Source organism: Phacochoerus africanus, chromosome 5 (assembly GCF_016906955.1).
Source record: "Phacochoerus africanus isolate WHEZ1 chromosome 5, ROS_Pafr_v1, whole genome shotgun sequence".
Taxonomy (NCBI): domain Eukaryota; kingdom Metazoa; phylum Chordata; class Mammalia; order Artiodactyla; family Suidae; genus Phacochoerus; species Phacochoerus africanus.
In genome coordinates this window covers 18078533-18098208 of record NC_062548.1, presented here as the reverse complement: position 1 = coordinate 18098208, position 19676 = coordinate 18078533, and the positions used below count along the sequence as shown (strand labels likewise).

Genomic DNA, 19676 nt, shown 5'->3' with positions numbered 1-19676 from the left:
CTGCAGCAATGCCAGATCCTTTAACCCACTGTGCCTGGCTGGGGATTGAACTCTTGCCTGCATAGCAACCTGAGACACTGCAGTCAGGTTCTTAACCCACTGCAGCACAGCAGAAGCTCCAGTATGGACATTTTAACAACATCAAGATTTTCAATCCACGACATGAGCACAAGATGTTTTTGCATTTCTTTCTTTCTTGTTTAAATTTTTTCATCAATACCATGGAGCCTTTTTTTTTTTGGCCTCGCCCATGGCATGCAGGCCAGGACTTGAACCTGAGCCCCAGCAAAGACAATGCTGGATCCTTAGCCAATAGGCCATGAAGGAATGCCAATGTTTTGTAGATTTTGATGTACAAGTCTTTTGCCTCCTTGGATAAGTTTATTCCTAAATGTCTTATTCTCTTTTATTCTATTGTAAATGAGATTGTCCATAGTTTTTAAGGTAGTTCATTGTTAGTATATAGGAATGCAACTGTTTTTGTATGGTGTATCTGTGTCTTGAAACTATACTGAAGTATTTTATTATTTCTAACAAGTAACTATATTTAAATGTAGTCTTATGGTTTTTATATTTAATACCATATCTCTTACAAACAGGAACAGTATTACTTTTTTTCTGATTTGGATGCCTTTTATTATGTTTTTCTAATTGAGTTGGCTCAAGTTTTCAGTATGATGTTGAATAGAATTGGCAAAAGTGGCCATCTTTGCCTCGTTCCTGATCTTAGAGAAAGAGCTTTTAGGCTTTCCCATTATGTATATGTTAGCTGTAGCTTTTTATATATGGTGTTTATTATGTTGAGAATATTCCTAGTTTATTGAGAGCTTTTGTCCTAAAAGCATGATGAATTTTATCAAATGTATTTTTCCTGCAACCGTTGAGATAATCATGTGTTTTTATCCTTCATTCTTTTATATATATATATATATATTTTTTTTTTTTCCCCACTGTACAGCAAGGGGGTCAGGTTATCCTTACATGTATACATTACAATTACATTTTTTCCCCCACCCTTTCTTCTGTTGCAACATGAGTATCTAGACAAAGTTCTCAATGCTATTCAGCAGGATCTCCTTGTCAATCTATTCTAAGTTGTGTCTGATAAGCCCAAGCTCCCGATCCCTCCCACTCCCTCCCCCTCCCATCAGGCAGCCACAAGTCTCTTGTCCAAGTCCATGATTTTCTTTTCTAAGGAGATGTTCATTTGTGCTGGATATTAGATTCCAGTTATAAGTGATATCATATGGTATTTGTCTTTGTCTTTCTGGCTCATTTCACTCAGGATGAGATTCTCTAGCTCCATCCATGTTGCTGCAAATGGCATTATGTCATTCTTTTTTATGGCTGAGTAGTATTCCATTGTGTATATATACCACATCCTCCGAATCCAATCCTCTGTCAATGGACATTTGGGTTGTTTCCATGTCTTGGCTATTGTGAATAGTGCTGCAATGAACATGCGGGTGCACGTGTCTCTTTTAAGTAGAGTTTTGTCTGGATAGATGTCCAAGAGTGGGATTGCGGGGTCATATGGAAGTTCTATGTATAGATTTCTAAGGTATCTCCAAACTGTTCTCCATAGTGGCTGTACCAGTTGACATTCCCACCAACAGTGCAGGAGGGTTCCCTTTTCTCCACAGCCCCTCCAGCACTTGTTATTTGTGGATTTATTAATGACGGCCATTCTGACTGGTGTGAGGTGATATCTCATGGTAGTTTTGATTTGCATTTCTCTTATAACCAGCAATGTTGAGCATTTTTTCATGTGTTTGTTGGCCATCTGTATATCTTCTTTGGAGAAATGTCTATTCAGGTCTTTTGCCCATTTTTCCATTGATTGATTGGCTTTTTTGCTGTTGGGTTGTATAAGTTGTTTATATATTCTAGAGATGAAGCCCTTGTCGGTTGCATCATTTGAAACTATTTTCTCCCATTCTGTAAGTTGTCTTTTTGTTTTCTTTTTGGTTTCCTTTGCTGTGCAAAAGCTTTTCAGTTTGATGAGGTCCCATGGGTTTATTTTTGCTCTAATTTCTATTGCTTTGGGAGACTGACCTGAGAAAATATTCATGATGTTGATGTCCGAGAGTGTTTTGCCTATGTTTTCTTCTAGGGGTTTGATGGTGTCCTGTCGTATATTTAAGTCTTTCAGCCATTTGGAGTTTATTTTGGTGCATGGTGTGAAGGTGTGTTCTAGTTTCATTGCTTTGCATGCAGCTGTCCAGGTTTCCCAGCAATGCTTGCTGAATCGACTTTCTTTTTCCCATTTGATGTTCTTGCCTCCCTTGTCAAAGATTAATTGACCATAGGTGTCAGGGTTTATTTCCGGATTCTCTATTCTGTTCCATTGGTCTGTCTGTCTGTTTTGATACCAGTACCACACTGTTTTGATGACTGTGGCTTTGTAGTATTTCTTGAAGTCTGGGAGAGTTATGCCTCCTGCTTGGTTTTTGTTTCTCAGGATTGCTTTGGCGATTCTGGGTCTTTTGCTGTTCCATATAAATGTTTGGATTGTTTATTCTAGTTCTGTGAAAAATGTCCTGGGTCATTTGATAGGGATTGCATTGAATCTGTAGATTGCTTTGGGTAGTATGGCCATTTTTACAGTATTGATTTTCCCAATCCATGAACATGGAATATCTTTCCATTTCTTTACATCTTCTTTGATTTCTTTGATTAAAGTTTTATAGTTCTCGGCATATAGGTCCTTTACCTCCTTGGTCAGGTGTATTCCGAGGTATTTGATTTTGTGAGGTGCAATTTTAAAAGGTATTATATTTTTGTATTCCTTTTCTAATATTTCATTGCTGGTATACAGAAATGCAACTGACTTCTAAATGTTAATCTTATATCCTGCTACTTTGCTGAATTTATTAATCAGTTCAAGTAGTTTTGGGGTTGAGTCCTTAGGGTTTTCTATGTATAGTATCATGTCATCTGCATACAGTGACAGTTTTCTCTCTTCTCTTCCTATATAGATGCCTTTTATTTCTTTTGTTTGTCTAATTGCTGTGGCTAGGACTTCCAGAACTATGTTGAAGAGCAGTGGTGAGAGTGGGCATGCCTGTCTTGTTCCAGATTTGAGTGAGAAGGCTTTCAGTTTTTCCCCATTGAGGATTATATTTGCTGTGGGTTTATCATAAATGGCTTTGATTATATTCAGGAATGTTCCCTCCATACCCACTTTGGCAAGGGTCTTGATCATGAATGGATGTTGGACTTTGTCAAATGCTTTTTCTGCGTCTATTGAGATGATCATATGATTTTTGACTTTTTTTTTTTGGTTGTTGTGGTGTATGATGCTGATTGATTTGCGTATGTTGAACCATCCTTGTGAACCTGGGATGAACCCAACCTGTCATGGTGTATAATTTTTTTGATATGTTGTTGGATTCGGTTGGCTAAGATTTTGTTGAGAATTTTTGCATCTATATTCATCAATGATATTGGGCGATAGTTTTCTTTTTTGGTGGTATCTCTGTCTGGTTTTGGAATGAGGGTGATGGTGGCATCATAGAATGTCTTTGGGAGTATTCCTTCTTCTTCAACATTTTGAAAGGGTTTAAGGAGAATGGGCACCAATTCCTCTTTATATGTTTGATAAAATTCACCTGTGAAGCCATCTGGTCCTGGACTTTTATTTGTAGGGAGTGATTTTATGACCTCTTCAATTTCATTTCTAGTGATCGGTCTGTTCAGTTGGTCTGTTTCTACTTGATTCAGTTTTGGCAGGCTGTAAGATTCTAGCAAATTGTCCATTTCTTCCAGATTGTCAAACTTGTTGCCATATAGTTGTTCATAGTATTCTCTTATGGTTTTTTGTATTTCTGCTGTATCCGTTGTGATTTCTCCTTTTTCATTTATAATTTTGGTTATTTGGGTTCTTTCTCTCCTCTTTTTAGTGAGTCTAGCCAGGGGTTTGTCAATTTTGTTTACCTTTTCAAAGAACCAGCTCTTGGTTTTATTTATTTTCTCTATTGTTTTTTGAGTCTCTATTTTATGGATTTCTTCTTTGATCTTTATAATTTCCTTCCTTCTGCTGACTTTAGGACTTTTTTGTTCTTTTTCTAATTCATTTAGGTGGAGGGTTAAGTTGTCAATTTGGGATCTTTCTTCTTTTTTGAGAAAGGCCTGTATTGCTATAAATTTCCCTCTGAGCACTGCTTTCGCAGCATCCCATAGATTTTGAGAAGTTGTGTCTTCATTATCATTTGTTTCAAGGTAGTTTTTAATTTCCTTCTTGATTCCTCAATTGACCCATTGGTTTTTTAGTAGCATGTTGTTTAGTCTCCATGTAGTAGGTTTTTTCTCTTTCCTTTTCCCATGGTTGGTTTCTAATTTCATGGCATTGTGGTCAGAGAAGATACTTGAGATAATTTCTATGCTCCTAAATTTATTGAGATTCGCTTTGTGTCCCAATATGTGGTTGATTCTTGAGAATGTTTCATGAGCATTTGAGAAGAATGTGTATTCTGCTTTTTTTGGATGTAGTGTCCTGAAGATATCAATTAAGTCTAACTTTTCTATTGTTTCCTTTAGGATCTCTGTTGCTTTATTGGTTTTCTGTCTAGAGGATCTGTCCATTGATGTGAGGGGGGTATTAAGGTCTCCTACTATGATTGTATTCTCATCAATATCCCCCTTTATATCTGTTAATATTTGATGTATGTATCTGGGTGCTCCTATATTTGGGGCATATATGTTGATGATAGTAACATCCTCTCCTTGGATGGATCCCTTAATCATTAAGTAGTGTCCTTCTTTGTCTTTCTTTATGTCTTTTGTTTTAAAGTCTATTTTGTCTGATATGAGCGTTGCGACTCCTGCTTTTCTGTCATGTCTATTGGCGTGAAATATTTTTCCCCACCCTTTCACTTTCAATCTATATGTATCTTTTGTCCTAAGGTGAGTTTCTTGTAGGCAGCATATTGAAGGTTTTTTGCCTTTTTATCCACTCAGCCACTCTGTGTCTTTTGATTGGGGCATTCAGTCCATTGACATTTAAGGTGATAATTGATAGATGATTATTTATTGCCATTTGAACCTCGTGTTCCAGTTGATTCTATGGTTCTCCATTCTTCCTTTCTTTCTTTTTTTTTTTTTTGGTTGGATGGTCTCCTGTTATTATCTGCTTGAGTGTATTTTTTTTTTCATTTTTTGCAAATGCAATATTTGGTTTTGGCTTGTGGTTGCCCTGTTTTTTAAGTATGCTAACCCCTTCCCATAATTGTGTGTTTTAGCCTGATGGTCCTGTAAGTTCAAACACTTCATTACTATATTAAAATTAAGAAGAGAAACATATAAACAAACAAAAAGGGTTATTTACTTCCTAACATCCCTTGCCCACATTTTATGGTTTTGATGACTCTTTTTTATTTTTTTCTTTTTAATTTTATTTTGTTTGAAGCATGTTCATGATTAAATCTGTATGCTGGCTTATTTGAGTGACTGCTCTCTGATTGTGGTTTCCTCAGTCCTAGTTCTTCCTCTTCTTCTTTTTTTTTTCTTTTCTTTTTTCCTCCCTTTCCTTCCTTTCTTTTTGGTTTAGAGAAGCCCTTTCAATATGTCCTTTAACCTGGGGTTTGTGTTGCTGTATTCTTTAAGTTTTTGTTTGTTGGAAAAAATTTTTATTTCCCCTTCTATTTTAAATGATATTCTTGCTGGATAGAGGTTGCATATTTTTTCCTTTTAGCACTTTAAATATCTCTTGCCATTCCCTCCTGGCCTGTAGTGTTTCTGTAGAGAAATCAGCTGATATTCTTATGGGGGTTGCCTTGTAGGTAACATTCTGCTTTTCTCTTGCTGCCTTTAGGATCCTCTCTTTATCACTAACTTTTGCCATTTTTATTATTATGTGTCTTGGTGTGGGTCTATTTGGGTTCAGTTTGTTTGGGGCCCTCTGTGCTTCTTGTATCTTGAACCCAGTATCCTTTAGATTTGGGAAGTTTCCATCGATAATTTCTTCAAATATATTTTCCATCCCCTTATCTTTTTCTACTCCTTCTGGAATTCCTATTATGTGTAGATTGGCCCGCTTTATATTATCCCATAGGTCTCTTATATTGCTTTCCAGTTTTTTGATTCGGTTTTCTGTCTGTTGACCGGATTGAGTGATTTCCATTATTCTATCTTCCATATCACTGATTCGTTCTTCTGCATTATTCATTCTGGTTTTTACTGCCCTTAGTTCAGTTTGCATCTCTGCAAATGAATGTTCTAGTTTTTCTTGGCTCCTCCTTATATTTTCTAGTTCCTTTATGAGGGTATCTGTATTACTGTTCATATCTTCTCTTAATTCCTTCAGTATTTTCACTATTTCTCTTTTGAACTCCAGGTCTGTCAGACTGCAGAGATCTGTTTCATTGTTGACGGTTTTAGGTGAGTTCTCCTGTTGGTTTGACTGGGGGTGGTTTCTCAGCTTCTTCATCTTGCTTGTTGTTTTCTTTCTCCTGAGGGAGTTGTACTCTCCGTGATCGGGCAGTGTTTGCCTTGTCACTGTTGTGGAGTATTTCCTGAGGGCTGGCGTTGTTGGTCAATCTTTTTTGAGGCAGTGTGGCTTTTCTGGAGTGTTGATGGGGCTAACAGTGTTTCTTTGAAGCAAAGGAGGACTTCCTGAGGGCAGACAGGACTGGGAGGTCCACACCACGATGGTAGCAGATTTCACTTGGTCATGCAGAGCTTGCTCTGGTGTTTTTAGGCTGTGGGGTTCTTGCAGGGGGTTGGCGGTATTGGGCATCTGTTCCTCAGGAGTGCAGCACCCCCTGGGGGCTGGAGCAGCTATCTGGGTCACTGAGAACCTAAGAGGCTCTTCCCTAGGGCAGCCCAACTCAGAAGGATGGCCTGAGAATGTAGGCGGATCTTTTCATAGTCTGGCCAAGCTTGTTGCAGCTTTTCTGGGCTGCAGGTGCTCTTCTAGGGGGCTGGTGGTGCTGAGCAGCTATTCCACGGGAGTGGGGCACCCCCTAGGGGCTTGGGCGGGTAGCAGGGCCACTGGAAACCCAATAGGCTCCTCCCCAGGGCAGCCTGACTCAGAAAGACCGTCTGAGATCTTTTCCCGGCTCGGCCGAGCTTGTTGCAGCTTTTCTGGGCTGCAGGGGGTCCTGCCTGGAGCTGGCAGTCCTATGCAGCTGATCCACTAGGGCACCCCCTGGGGGCTTGGGCGGGTAGCAGGGCCATTGGAAACTGAAGAGGCTCCTCCCCGGGGCAGCCCTACTCAGAAAAACCGTCCGAGAATTAGGCAGATCTATTCACTGCCTGGCTAGGCTTGTTCTAGCTTTTCTGGGCTGCAGGCCTTTTCTCGGGGGCTGGTGGTGTTTGGTGCTACTCTGCGGAAGTGTAGCCCCTCCAAAGGGCAAGCAGGCCTGTGCAGGGACAGCCCCTGCGGTGGTAGGCTTCAGGCAATTGTTGAGGCCAGGCCCTCCCGGATGGCAGGCAGCCCCAGGTTTGGCGAGAGCGTAGGGGGTGGTGGGGGTGGGGGGAGGGGATGCACTGGGAAGCACAGCTTTCAGCTAGCTAGCGGGCCTGTAAGCTTGCTGTGGCATGGGGTGTATTCTATGGGGACCCACCCCTTCTTCTCTCCCCTCCCCAGCACAGGCGCAGACCAGGCTCTTCTCCCAGGTTCCCTCTGATGCGGCTTTCCACTTCCCCGCCCCTAGAGTATTGCTCCCTTCCTCTGCGACAGCTTTGTTTTCTAGTCTCCCAGGCTGTCTCTGCCCCATCAAATGGTTTCTAGACCTCCCAAGCAGTTTCCGCTCCGCCCCGCCCCCCAGCCTGGGAACTAACCTCTGGAGCCGAGGTCTCGGCGCCCAGCCCCCACCCAGGCGTCCCCGGCCCTTTCTCGGGGACTAACCTCTGGAGCCGAGGATTCGGTGCCCAGCCCCCACCCAGGCATCTCAATTTTTGGTGACTGTGCCCGTAGTTCAGATGGTCCGTTCGGTTCTTGATTGGCTTTTCCGTACTCCAACTTACTGCTACACTCTTCTCTGCATCTGGAGATTCCTCTGGTTCGTTTGATCTTTCCCCCGTGTAGGTGACTTTCCAGGGTGCGGGATCCCTTTCTCCTCCTCAGTTCCCTTTCGGGAGCGCCCGTCCCGCTCGGATTCACCTTCTCTCACTCTCCTCTTTTCTCCCGTTCTGCCCAGTAATGTCACAAACTTCTTGCCGTTATTGGAGTTTAGGTTCTTCTGCCAGCGATTGGTTGCTGTTCTGTGCGAGTCATTTATTCTGTAGATGTGCTTTTTTTGTTGTGTTTGTGGGAGAAGGCGAGCGTGTCCCCCTACTCCTCCGCCATCTTGTCCCTGAATCTATCCTTCATTCTTTTATATGAGATTTTGTGTGTGCGTGCGTGTGTGTGTGTGTGTGTTGGACCATCAGTGGATTCCAGGGATAAATCCCACTTAATCAGGGTGTGTGATCCTACAAATATGCTCTTGGATTTATTCGTATTTTATTAAGTATTTTTGCATCTATATTCATCAGAAATACTGATCTATTATTTTCTTTTCTTGTGTTGTCTTTGGTTTGGTGTCTGGATGATGCTGGCCTCATAAAGTGACTTTGGAAGTATTCCTTTCTCTTCATTTTTGGGGCGACTAGTTTGAGAAGCGTTGCTATTAATTCCTTAAATGTTTGGTAGAATTCACCAGTGAAACAATCCGCTCCTGGGTTTTTCTTTTGGGAGATATTTTTGAGTACTGATTCAATCTCCTATTAATTACTTATGTGTTCAAATATTCCACTCTTGCCACATTTATTCAAAATAGTATTGGAAGTCCTAGCCAAAGCAATCAGGCAAGAAAAAGTAATAACAAGCACCCAAATAAAAAAGGAAGAAGTAAAATTGTCAATATTTGCATATGACATGGTATTATATATAAAGAAAAGTATACTTATAAGTTTTTAATAACTCTGACTTATTAAAACTTTCTGTGCTACATAAATCTGGAACCTTTGTTTCACAGGAAAATGGATTTGAAAGGGAAAAATAATTTTATTCATATAGTTAAAAGCTTTTCAGGAAACAAATACTATTTTATAAAACCGTTATGTAAAAGGCTAGTGTATACCTTATATTACTAAATCAAACTTGTTTTATATTTTTGGAAAAGAAGTGGATAGAAAACCACATAATTTATTTAGGATGACTCTTTCCTTTCATTAAAAGAAACTATGAGTTGTCACATTATTACCTAAAGAATCCATTCTCAAATACAACCAAATGCATTTTATAAATGCACTTTTACAAGGCTAAGGTTATTGGGTTTTTGTTTTTTGTTTTGTTTTTGCAGGGGAGGGGTTGGCTGCACCTGTGACATGTGGAAGTTCCTGGGCCAGGGATCAAACCCAAGCCACAGCAGTAACAATGCTGGATCCTTAACCCACTGAGCCACCAGGGAACTTTTTTTATTTTTATTTTTTCTATTTGTAACAATATTAGTGACTCTAATAACACTGGATTATGTTGAAAGAATGAGAAGGAGTTCCCATTGTGGCTCAGGGGAAATGAATCTCACTAGTATCCATGAGGATGCAGGCTGGATCCCTGGCCTCGCTCAGTGGGTTAAGGATCCGTCATTGCTGTGAGTTGTGGTGTAGGTCACAGATGCAGCTCGGATCCAGCATTGCTGTGGCTGTGGCATAGGCTGGCAGCTGTAGCTCCGATTTGACCCCAGCCCAGGATCTTCCACATGCTACAGGTATGGCCCTAAAAAAGAAAAAAAAAAAAAAGAAGATGAAAATCCCATAGCAGTATAATTCATCATGTTGAAAAGCAATGTTTTATTAACTGTTTATCTTCCAAAAACCAGTGGTCTAAATTAAACTATCCACGCATGTAATATAGCTTATGTTCTATTATTATTTTCATTTTTTTTTCAATGAATAATTACCACTACATGCCAGGCACTGTTCTAGGCTTAGGGATGAATTCATAAGAGAACAAAACAAAGATATTGGTCCTTGTAGAGTTTCCATTAAAAGTTCACATAGTAGACTTCATTCTTCCTCCAAATTATAAAACCATAAGGTGACTTAATAACATATTTAAAAATCATTGTAGGAGTTCCCATCATGGCTCAGTGGTTAACGAACCCGACTAGCATCCATGAGGACGCTGACTCAATCCCTGGCCTCGCTCAGTGGGTTAAGGATCCAGAGTTGCCATGAGCTGTGGTGCAGGTCGAAGATGCGGCTCAGATCTGATGTTGCCGTGGCTGCGGTGCAGGCCGGTGGCTACAACTCTGATTCAACCCCTAGCCTGGGAACCTCCATATGCCGCAGGTGCGGCCCTAAAAAGACAAAAACAACAACAAAAAATCATTGTGGCTGTGAGACAGGTTGGGACCTGGAACCCTTTGCCACTGTGCTTATACCTGGACAAATGTCTCCTCAAGCAACAAAATATGGAAACTATATATGGAAGTAAAAATAACTGCATGCATGGGAAGTTGGGGCAAAGTATAGATAACAACATACAAAAAAAGCTAAAAAAATGGAGTTCCCGTCATGGCGCAGTGGTTAGCGAATCCAGCTAGGAACCATGAGGTTGCGGGTTCGGTCCCTGCCCTTGCTCAGTGGGTTAGTGATCCGGCGTTGCCGTGAGCTGTGGTGTAGGTTGCAGATGTGGCTCAGATCTCACATTGCTGTGGCTCTGGCATAGGCCAGCGGCTACAGCTCTGATTAGACCCCTAGCCTGGGAACCTTCATATGCTGCTGGAGCGGCCCTAGAAAAGGCAAAAAAAAAAAAAAAAAAAGCTAAAAAAACCCAACTGCCACTTCTGAACTGCTGAGAGCAAAAGCAGGGTACTACATATACTCCCTGCACACAGCACCACCAAAGGGGTGGGCAAACCATCTAAGCCACCTCTCTGGCCTCACCCCAGGACCAGCCCCTACCCTCATCCCTTGGAAAGAACCAGCTCGCCCCTCCTCGGGGAGCGGGAGCAAGCAAGCAGAGAAAAATTCCTTGTTTTCATTCCCCCTGCTGCCTCAGGGGCCCCCACAAAGCTTTGCCTCTTATCAATTTCTATTGTTTAAGGAAGACCAAGAACCCAGGTCAATAATGGCTATACCTCCCTTCCCCCCATATATATATTTTTTTCTTTTTTGTCTTTTTAGGGCTGCACCCCTGGCATATGGAGGTTCCCAAGCTACAGGTCAAATCGGAGCTGTAGCCGCCAGCCTACACCACAGCTCACAGCAATGCCAGATCCTTAACCCACTGAGCAAGGCCAGGGATCAAACCTGCAACCTCATGGTTGCTAGTTAGGTTTGTTTCCGCTGCACCACGACAAGAACTGCCCCTCCCCCCATATTTTTTTTGAAAAAAAAAAAAAACCCAAAAAACTTTCAAGAAGTAAAGGTGTTATAAATCAGAAATTTTATTTTCACGAATATTTTGAAGCTAAATCCCAATATCCTGATATCGGGGGGGGGGGAAATGCCACCTTTGAAATGAATGCAGTAATAAAATGACAACAGAGAAAATATTTATTCTTTTTAGGGACATGAGAAAAATTCCATGAACTATGGCAGATGTAGCTGGAGTAAACACATACAGATCTTCAAGGATAGCACTTTAATAGAATGAGTCTTGTTGAGGTTAGCCACACAAATCAGGGAACTGATACTGTAAAGGCAGAAAATTCAGGATAGATATAGTCAGAAGGAAATTTTTGAAATGGCAAAAAAAAAAGTCCACTTTATTTTCTAAAACCTTGACAACTTCCATTTTAACATATACCCCAAATATGTAAGATATAATATTATCATCTAAATGTTAATCATGGTTTCCCATTGTTCTCTGGCTCTCTCTAACTTCTGAAGTTTTATTTCAATATTAGTTTTACAAAGCCTGACATAAAACCGTAAGAGTTTTAATCAGAAACAATCTTTTGGGAGTTCCCGTCGTGGCTCAGTGGAAACGAATCCAAGTAGTATCCACGAGGACCCAGGTTCAATTCCTGGCTTCTCTCAGTTGGTTAAGGATCCAGCATTGCCGTGAGCTGTGGTGTAGGTCGCAGGTGCAGCTCAGATCCTGTGTTGCTGTGGCTGTGGTGTAGGCCAGTGGCTACAGCTCTGATTCGATCCCTAGCCTGGGAACCTCCATATGCCATGGGTGTGGGCCTAAAAAAGAAAGAAAGAAATGATCTTTTATTGTAGTAAAAACTATCAAGAAATTATTATCAATAGAATTGGATAAGAAATCTGAGCCTAAGAATTAGCCTTTTATAACAATACTTTATGCCTATGATTCCCCCCAAAATCCCCTACTTCTATTTAGATGTGAAATAATTTATGTACATGTGCATTAGACTCACAGGTAGAGCTATGGAAAAATAATTTCCACAGCTAACCCACACTTTTTACACAGTGGTATATAATTCTTTGATTTTCTTTTCATTTTAGCTTTTTTTTTTTTTTGCCTTTTCTAGGGCTGCTCCCGTGGCATATGGAGGTTGCCAGGCTAGGGGTCGAATTGGAGCTGTAGCCGCTGGCCTACACCAGAGCCACAGCAAGGTGGGAACTGAGCTGCGTCTGCAACCTACACCACAGCTCACGGTAACGCTGGATCCTTAACCCACTGAGCAAGGTCAGGGATCGAACCTGCAACCTCATGGTTCCTAGTTGGATTCGTTAACCACTGCGCCATGACGGGAGCTCTGGAAGTTTTTTTTGAGGGCCAATTCTGTGTTAGTCTTGTTCTAAACGTTAAGAATAGAGCGTCTAACGAGATGATCAAGGTGCCTGCTCTCAAGGAGCTCACATTCTAGTTGGAAAACATATACAATAAGCCAACACATTTTAAAACTTAGTATAAGTTCAGAGTTAAGTGCTATGAGGAAAATCTCACAGGAAGATGGGACTGAGAGTGGTCGGGCTCTAGAACTCAGAGAATGCTGAGAGAGGATTATTTCTTACGATCTTTGTCCTTCTTTATATTGGTGCACACCAGCGTCTGCAGTGTTCCAGAGGCAGCCTTCATTTTATAAAAATCTATGATTTCTTCTTCCAATTGTCTTCTCTCCTCCTCAAGTTTCATTGTCTCCTCTTGCTGGACTCTTTTAAGATGCTCAAACTTGTCCTGTAGCTGTGAAAGAAATCTGCATTTGTGATTCAAAGCACACTATGGTGGAGTTCCCATCATGGCTCAGCAGGTTAAGAACCCAGTACAGTCTCTGTGAGGATGCAGGTTCAATCCCTGGCCTCACTTAGTGGGTTAAGGATCTGGCATTGCTACAAGCTGTGGTGTAGGTTACAGATGCGGCTCAGATCCTGCATTGCTGTAGCTGTGGCATAGGCCGGCAGCTGCAGCTCCAGTTCTGTCTCTAGCCTGGGAACTTGCATATGCCCCAGGAGCAGCTGAAGAAAAAAGAAAGAAAGAGAAAGAAAGAAAGAAAAAGAAGAAAGAAAGAAGAATTTCGTTCTTTCTTTTCTTCTCTTTCTTTCTTTCTTTCTCTCTCTCTCTCTCTTCTTTCCCTTTCTCTCCTTCTCTTTCTTTCTTTCTTTTTCTTTCTTTCTCTTTCTTTCTTTCCCTTTCTTTCTTTCTCTTTCTTTCCCTCCCTCCCTCCCTCTTCTTTTCTTTTCTTTCTTTTTTTCTTTCTTTCTTTCTTTCTTCTTTTTCTTTCTTTCTTTCTTTCTTTCTTTCTTTCTTTCTTTTTCTTCAGCTGCTCCTGGGGCATATGCAAGTTCCCAGGCTAGAGACAGAACTGGAGCTGCAGCTGCCGGCCTATGCCACAGCTACAGCAATGCAGGATCTGAGCCGCATCTGTAACCTACACCACAGCTTGTAGCAATGCCAGATCCTTAACCCACTAAGTGAGGCCAGGGATTGAACCTGCATCCTCACAGAGACTGTACTGGGTTCTTAACCTGCTGAGCCATGATGGGAACTCCACCATAGTGTGCTTTGAATCACAAATGCAGATTTCTTTCACAGCTACAGGACAAGTTTGAGCATCTTAAAAGAGTCCAGCAAGAGGAGACAATGAAACTTGAGGAGGAGAGAAGACAATTGGAAGAAGAAATCATAGATTTTTATAAAATGAAGGCTGCCTCTGGAACACTGCAGACGCTGGTGTGCACCAATATAAAGAAGGACAAAGATCGTAAGAAATAATCCTCTCTCAGCATTCTCTGAGTTCTAGAGCCCGACCACTCTCAGTCCCATCTTCCTGTGAGATTTTCCTCATAGCACTTAACTCTGAACTTATACTAAGTTTTAAAATGTGTTGGCTTATTGTATATGTTTTCCAACTAGAATGTGAGCTCCTTGAGAGCAGGCACCTTGATCATCTCGTTAGACGCTCTATTCTTAACGTTTAGAACAAGACTAACACAGAATTGGCCCTCAAAAAAAACTTCCAGAGCTCCCGTCATGGCGCAGTGGTTAACGAATCCAACTAGGAACCATGAGGTTGCAGGTTCGATCCCTGACCTTGCTCAGTGGGTTAAGGATCCAGCGTTACCGTGAGCTGTGGTGTAGGTTGCAGACGCAGCTCAGTTCCCACCTGCTGTGGCTCTGGTGTAGGCCAGCGCTACAGCTCCAATTCGACCCCTAGCCTGGCAACCTCCATATGCCACGGGAGCAGCCCTAGAAAAGGCAAAAAAAAAAAAAAAGCTAAAATGAAAAGAAAATCAAAGAATTATATACCACTGTGTAAAAAGTGTGGGTTAGCTGTGGAAATTATTTTCCATAGCTCTACCTGTGAGTCTAATGCACATGTACATAAATTATTTCACATCTAAATAGAAGTAGGGGATTTTGGGGGGAATCATAGGCATAAAGTATTGTTATAAAGGCTAATTCTTAGGCTCAGATTTCTTATCCAATTCTATTGATAATAATTTCTTGATAGTTTTTACTACAATAAAAGATCATTTCTTTCTTTCTTTTTTAGGCCCACACCCATGGCATATGGAGGTTCCAGGCTAGGGATCGAATCAGAGCTGTAGCCACTGGCCTACACCACAGCCACAGCAACACAGGATCTGAGCTGCACCTGCGACCTACACCACAGCTCACGGCAATGCTGGATCCTTAACCAACTGAGAGAAGCCAGGAATTGAACCTGGGTCCTCGTGGATACTACTTGGATTCGTTTCCACTGAGCCACGACGGGAACTCCCAAAAGATTGTTTTCTATTAAAACTCTTACGGTTTTATGTCAGGCTTTGTAAAACTAATATTGAAATAAAACTTCAGAAGTTAGAGAGAGCCAGAGAACAATGGGAAACCATGATTAACATTTAGATGATAATATTATACTTACATATTTGGGGTATATGTTAAAATGGAAGTTGTCAAGGTTTTGAAAATAAAGTGGACTTTTTTTTTGCCATTTCAAAAATTTCCTTCTGACTATATCTATCCTGAATTTTCTGCCTTACAGTATCAGTTCCTGATTTGTGTGGCTAACCTCAACAAGACTCATTCTATTAAAGTGCTATCCTTGAAGATCTGTATGTGTTTACTCCAGCTACATCTGCCATAGTTCATGGAATTTTTCTCATGTCCCTAAAAAGAATAAATATTTTCTCTGTTGTCATTTATTACTGCATTCATTTCAAAGGTGGCATTTCCCCCCCCCCCGATATCAGGATATTGGGATTTAGCTTCAAAATATTCGTGAAAAAAAATTTCTGATTTATAACACCTTTACTTCTTGAAAGTTTTTTGTTTTTTTTTTTTTTCAAAAAAAAATATGGGGGAGGGGCAGTTCTTGTCGTGGTGCAGCGGAAACAAACCTAACTAGCAACCATGAGGTTGCAGGTTGATCCCTGGCCTTGCTCAGTGGGTTAAGGATCTGGCATTGCTGTGAGCTGTGGTGTAGGCTGGCGGCTACAGCTCCGATTTGACCTGTAGCTTGGGAACCTCCATATGCCAGGGGTGCAGCCCTAAAAAGACAAAAAAAAAAAAATATATATATGGGGGGAAGGGAGGTATAGCCATTATTGACCTGGGTTCTTGGTCTTCCTTAAACAATAGAAATTGATAAGAGGCAAAGCTTTGTGGGGGCCCTGAGGCAGCAGGGGGAATGAAAACAAGGAATTTTTCTCTGCTTGCTTGCTCCCGCTCCCCGAGGAGGGGCGAGCTGGTTCTTTCCAAGGGATGAGGGTAGGGGCTGGTCCTGGGGTGAGGCCAGAGAGGTGGCTTAGATGGTTTGCCCACCCCTTTGGTGGTGCTGTGTGCAGGGAGTATATGTAGTACCCTGCTTTTGCTCTCAGCAGTTCAGAAGTGGCAGTTGGGTTTTTTTAGCTTTTTTTTTTTTTTTTTTGCCTTTTCTAGGGCCGCTCCAGCAGCATATGAAGGTTCCCAGGCTAGGGGTCTAATCAGAGCTGTAGCCGCTGGCCTATGCCAGAGCCACAGCAATGTGAGATCTGAGCCACATCTGCAACCTACACCACAGCTCACGGCAACGCCGGATCACTAACCCACTGAGCAAGGGCAGGGACCGAACCCGCAACCTCATGGTTCCTAGCTGGATTCGCTAACCACTGCGCCATGACGGGAACTCCATTTTTTTAGCTTTTTTTGTATGTGTTATCTATACTTTGCCCCAACTTCCCATGCATGCAGTTATTTTTACTTCCATATATAGTTTCCATATTTGTTGCTTGAGGAGACATTTGTCCAGGTATAAGCACAGTGGCAAAGGGTTCCAGGTCCCAACCTGTCTCACAGCCACAATGATTTTTTGTTGTTGTTTTTGTCTTTTTAGGGCCGCACCTGCGGCATATGGAGGTTCCCAGGCTAGGGGTTGAATCAGAGTTGTAGCCACCGGCCTGCACCGCAGCCACGGCAACATCAGATCTGAGCCGCATCTTCGACCTGCACCACAGCTCATGGCAACTCTGGATCCTTAACCCACTGAGCGAGGCCAGGGATTGAGTCAGCGTCCTCATGGATGCTAGTCGGGTTCGTTAACCACTGAGCCATGATGGGAACTCCTACAATGATTTTTAAATATGTTATTAAGTCACCTTATGTGTTTATAATTTGGAGGAAGAATGAAGTCTACTATGTGAACTTTTAATGGAAACTCTACAAGGACCAATATCTTTGTTTTGTTCTCTTATGAATTCATCCCTAAGCCTAGAACAGTGCCTGGCATGTAGTGGTAATTATTCATTGAAAAAAAAATGAAAATAATAATAGAACATAAGCTATATTACATGCGTGGATAGTTTAATTTAGACCACTGGTTTTTGGAAGATAAACAGTTAATAAAACATTGCTTTTCAACATGATGAATTATACTGCTATGGGATTTTCATCTTCTTTTTTTTTTTTTCTTTTTAGGGCCATACCTGTAGCATGTGGAAGATCCTGGGCTGGGGTCAAATCGGAGCTACAGCTGCCAGCCTATGCCACAGCCACAGCAATGCTGGATCCGAGCTGCATCTGTGACCTACACCACAACTCACAGCAATGACGGATCCTTAACCCACTGAGCGAGGCCAGGGATCCGCCTGCATCCTCATGGATACTAGTGAGATTCATTTCCCTGAGCCACAATGGGAACTCCTTCTCATTCTTTCAACATAATCCAGTGTTATTAGAGTCACTAATATTGTTACAAATAGAAAAATATAAAAATAAAAAAAGTTCCTGGTGGCTCAGTGGGTTAAGGATCCAGCATTGTTACTGCTGTGGCTTGGGTTTGATCCCTGGCCCAGGAACTTCCACATGTCACAGGTGCAGCCAACCCCTCCCCTGCAAAAACAAAACAAAAAACAAAAACCCAATAACCTTAGCCTTGTAAAAGTGCATTTATAAAATGCATTTGGTTGTATTTGAGAATGGATTCTTTAGGTAATAATGTGACAACTCATAGTTTTTTTAATGAAAGGAAAGAGTCATCCTAAATAAATTATGTGGTTTTCTATCCACTTCTTTTCCAAAAATATAAAACAATTTGATTTAGTAATATAAGGTATACACTAGCCTTTTACATAACGGTTTTAAAAATAGTATTTGTTCCTGAAAAGCTTTTAACTATATGAATAAATTATTTTTCCCTTTCAAATCCATTTTCCTGTGAAACAAAGGTTCCAGATTTATGTAGCACAGAAAGTTTTAATAAGTCAGAGTTATTAAAAACTTATAAGTATACTTTTCTTTATATAATACCATGTCATATGCAAATATTGACAATTTACTTCTTCCTTTTTTATTTGGGTGCTTGTTATTACTTTTTCTTGCCTGATTGCTTTGGCTAGGACTTCCAATACTATTTTAATAAATGTGGCAAGAGTGGAATATTTGAAACACATAAGTAATTAATAGGAGATTGAATCAGTACTCAAAAATATCTCCCAAAAGAAAAACCCAGGAGCGGATTGTTTCACTGGTGAATTCTACCAAACATTTAAGGAATTAATAGCAACGCTTCTCAAACTAGTCGCCCCAAAAATGAAGAGAAAGGAATACTTCCAAAGTCACTTTATGAGGCCAGCATCATCCAGACACCAAACCAAAGACAACACAAGAAAAGAAAATAATAGATCAGTATTTCTGATGAATATAGATGCAAAAATACTTAATAAAATACGAATAAATCCAAGAGCATATTTGTAGGATCACACACCCTGATTAAGTGGGATTTATCCTGGAATCCACTGATGGTCCAACACACACACACACACACGCACGCACACACAAAATCTCATATAAAAGAATGAAGGATAGATTCAGGGACAAGATGGCGGAGGAGTAGGGGGACACGCTCGCCTTCTCCCACAAACACAACAAAAAAAGCACATCTACAGAATAAATGACTCGCACAGAACAGCAACCAATCGCTGGCAGAAGAACCTAAACTCCAATAACGGCAAGAAGTTTGTGACATTACTGGGGGGGCGACGGAGAAAGAGGAGAGTGAGAGAAGGTGAATCCGAGCGGGACGGGCGCTCCCGAAGGGAACTGAGGAGGAGAAAGGGATCCGCACCCTGGAAAGTCACCTACACGGGGAAAGATCAACGAACCAGAGGAATCTCCAGATGCAGAGAAGAGTGTAGCAGTAAGTTGGAGTACGGAAAAGCCAATCAAGAACCGAACGGACCATCTAACTACGGGCACAGTCACCAAAAATTGAGATGCCTGGGTGGGGGCTGGGCACCGAATCCTCGGCTCCAGAGGTTAGTCCCCGAGAAAGGGCCGGGACGCCTGGGTGGGGCTGGGCGCCGAGACCTCGGCTCCGAGGTTAGTTCCCAGGCTGGGGGGCGGGGCGGAGCGGAAACTGCTTGGAGGTCTAGAAACCATTTGATGGGCAGAGACAGCCTGGGAGACTAGAAAACAAAGCTGTCGCAGAGGGAAGGGAGCAATACTCTAGGGGCGGGGAAGTGGAAAGCCGCATCAGAGGGAACCTGGGAGAAGAGCCTGGTCTGCGCCTGTGCTGGGGAGGGGAGAGAAGAAGGGGTGGGTCCCCATAGAATACACCCCATGCCACAGCAAGCTTACAGGCCCGCTAGCTAGCTGAAAGCTTGCTTCCAGTGCATCCCCTCCCCCCCCCCCACCACCCCCACGCTCTCGCCAAACCTGGGGCTGCCTGCCATCCGGGAGGGCCTGGCCTCAACAATTGCCTGAAGCCTACCACCGCAGGGGCTGTCCCTGCACAGGCCTGCTTGCCTTTGGAGGGGCTACACTTCCGCAGAGTAGCACCAAACACCACCAGCCC

At 42.0% G+C, this 19676-nt stretch overlaps 1 protein-coding gene across 1 annotated transcript in view; it reads right to left on the bottom strand.

Annotated features, from left to right (window-relative positions):
* Positions 1-12907: 12907 nt before the first annotated feature.
* The window catches only part of SEPTIN14 (septin 14), a 41127-nt gene continuing 34358 nt past the window's right edge, over positions 12908-19676 (bottom strand). Inside the window, exon 9 of the mRNA XM_047779125.1 lies at positions 12908-13087. Coding sequence (XP_047635081.1) covers positions 12908-13087 — 180 coding nt within the window. The remainder of the gene's footprint in view (positions 13088-19676) is intronic.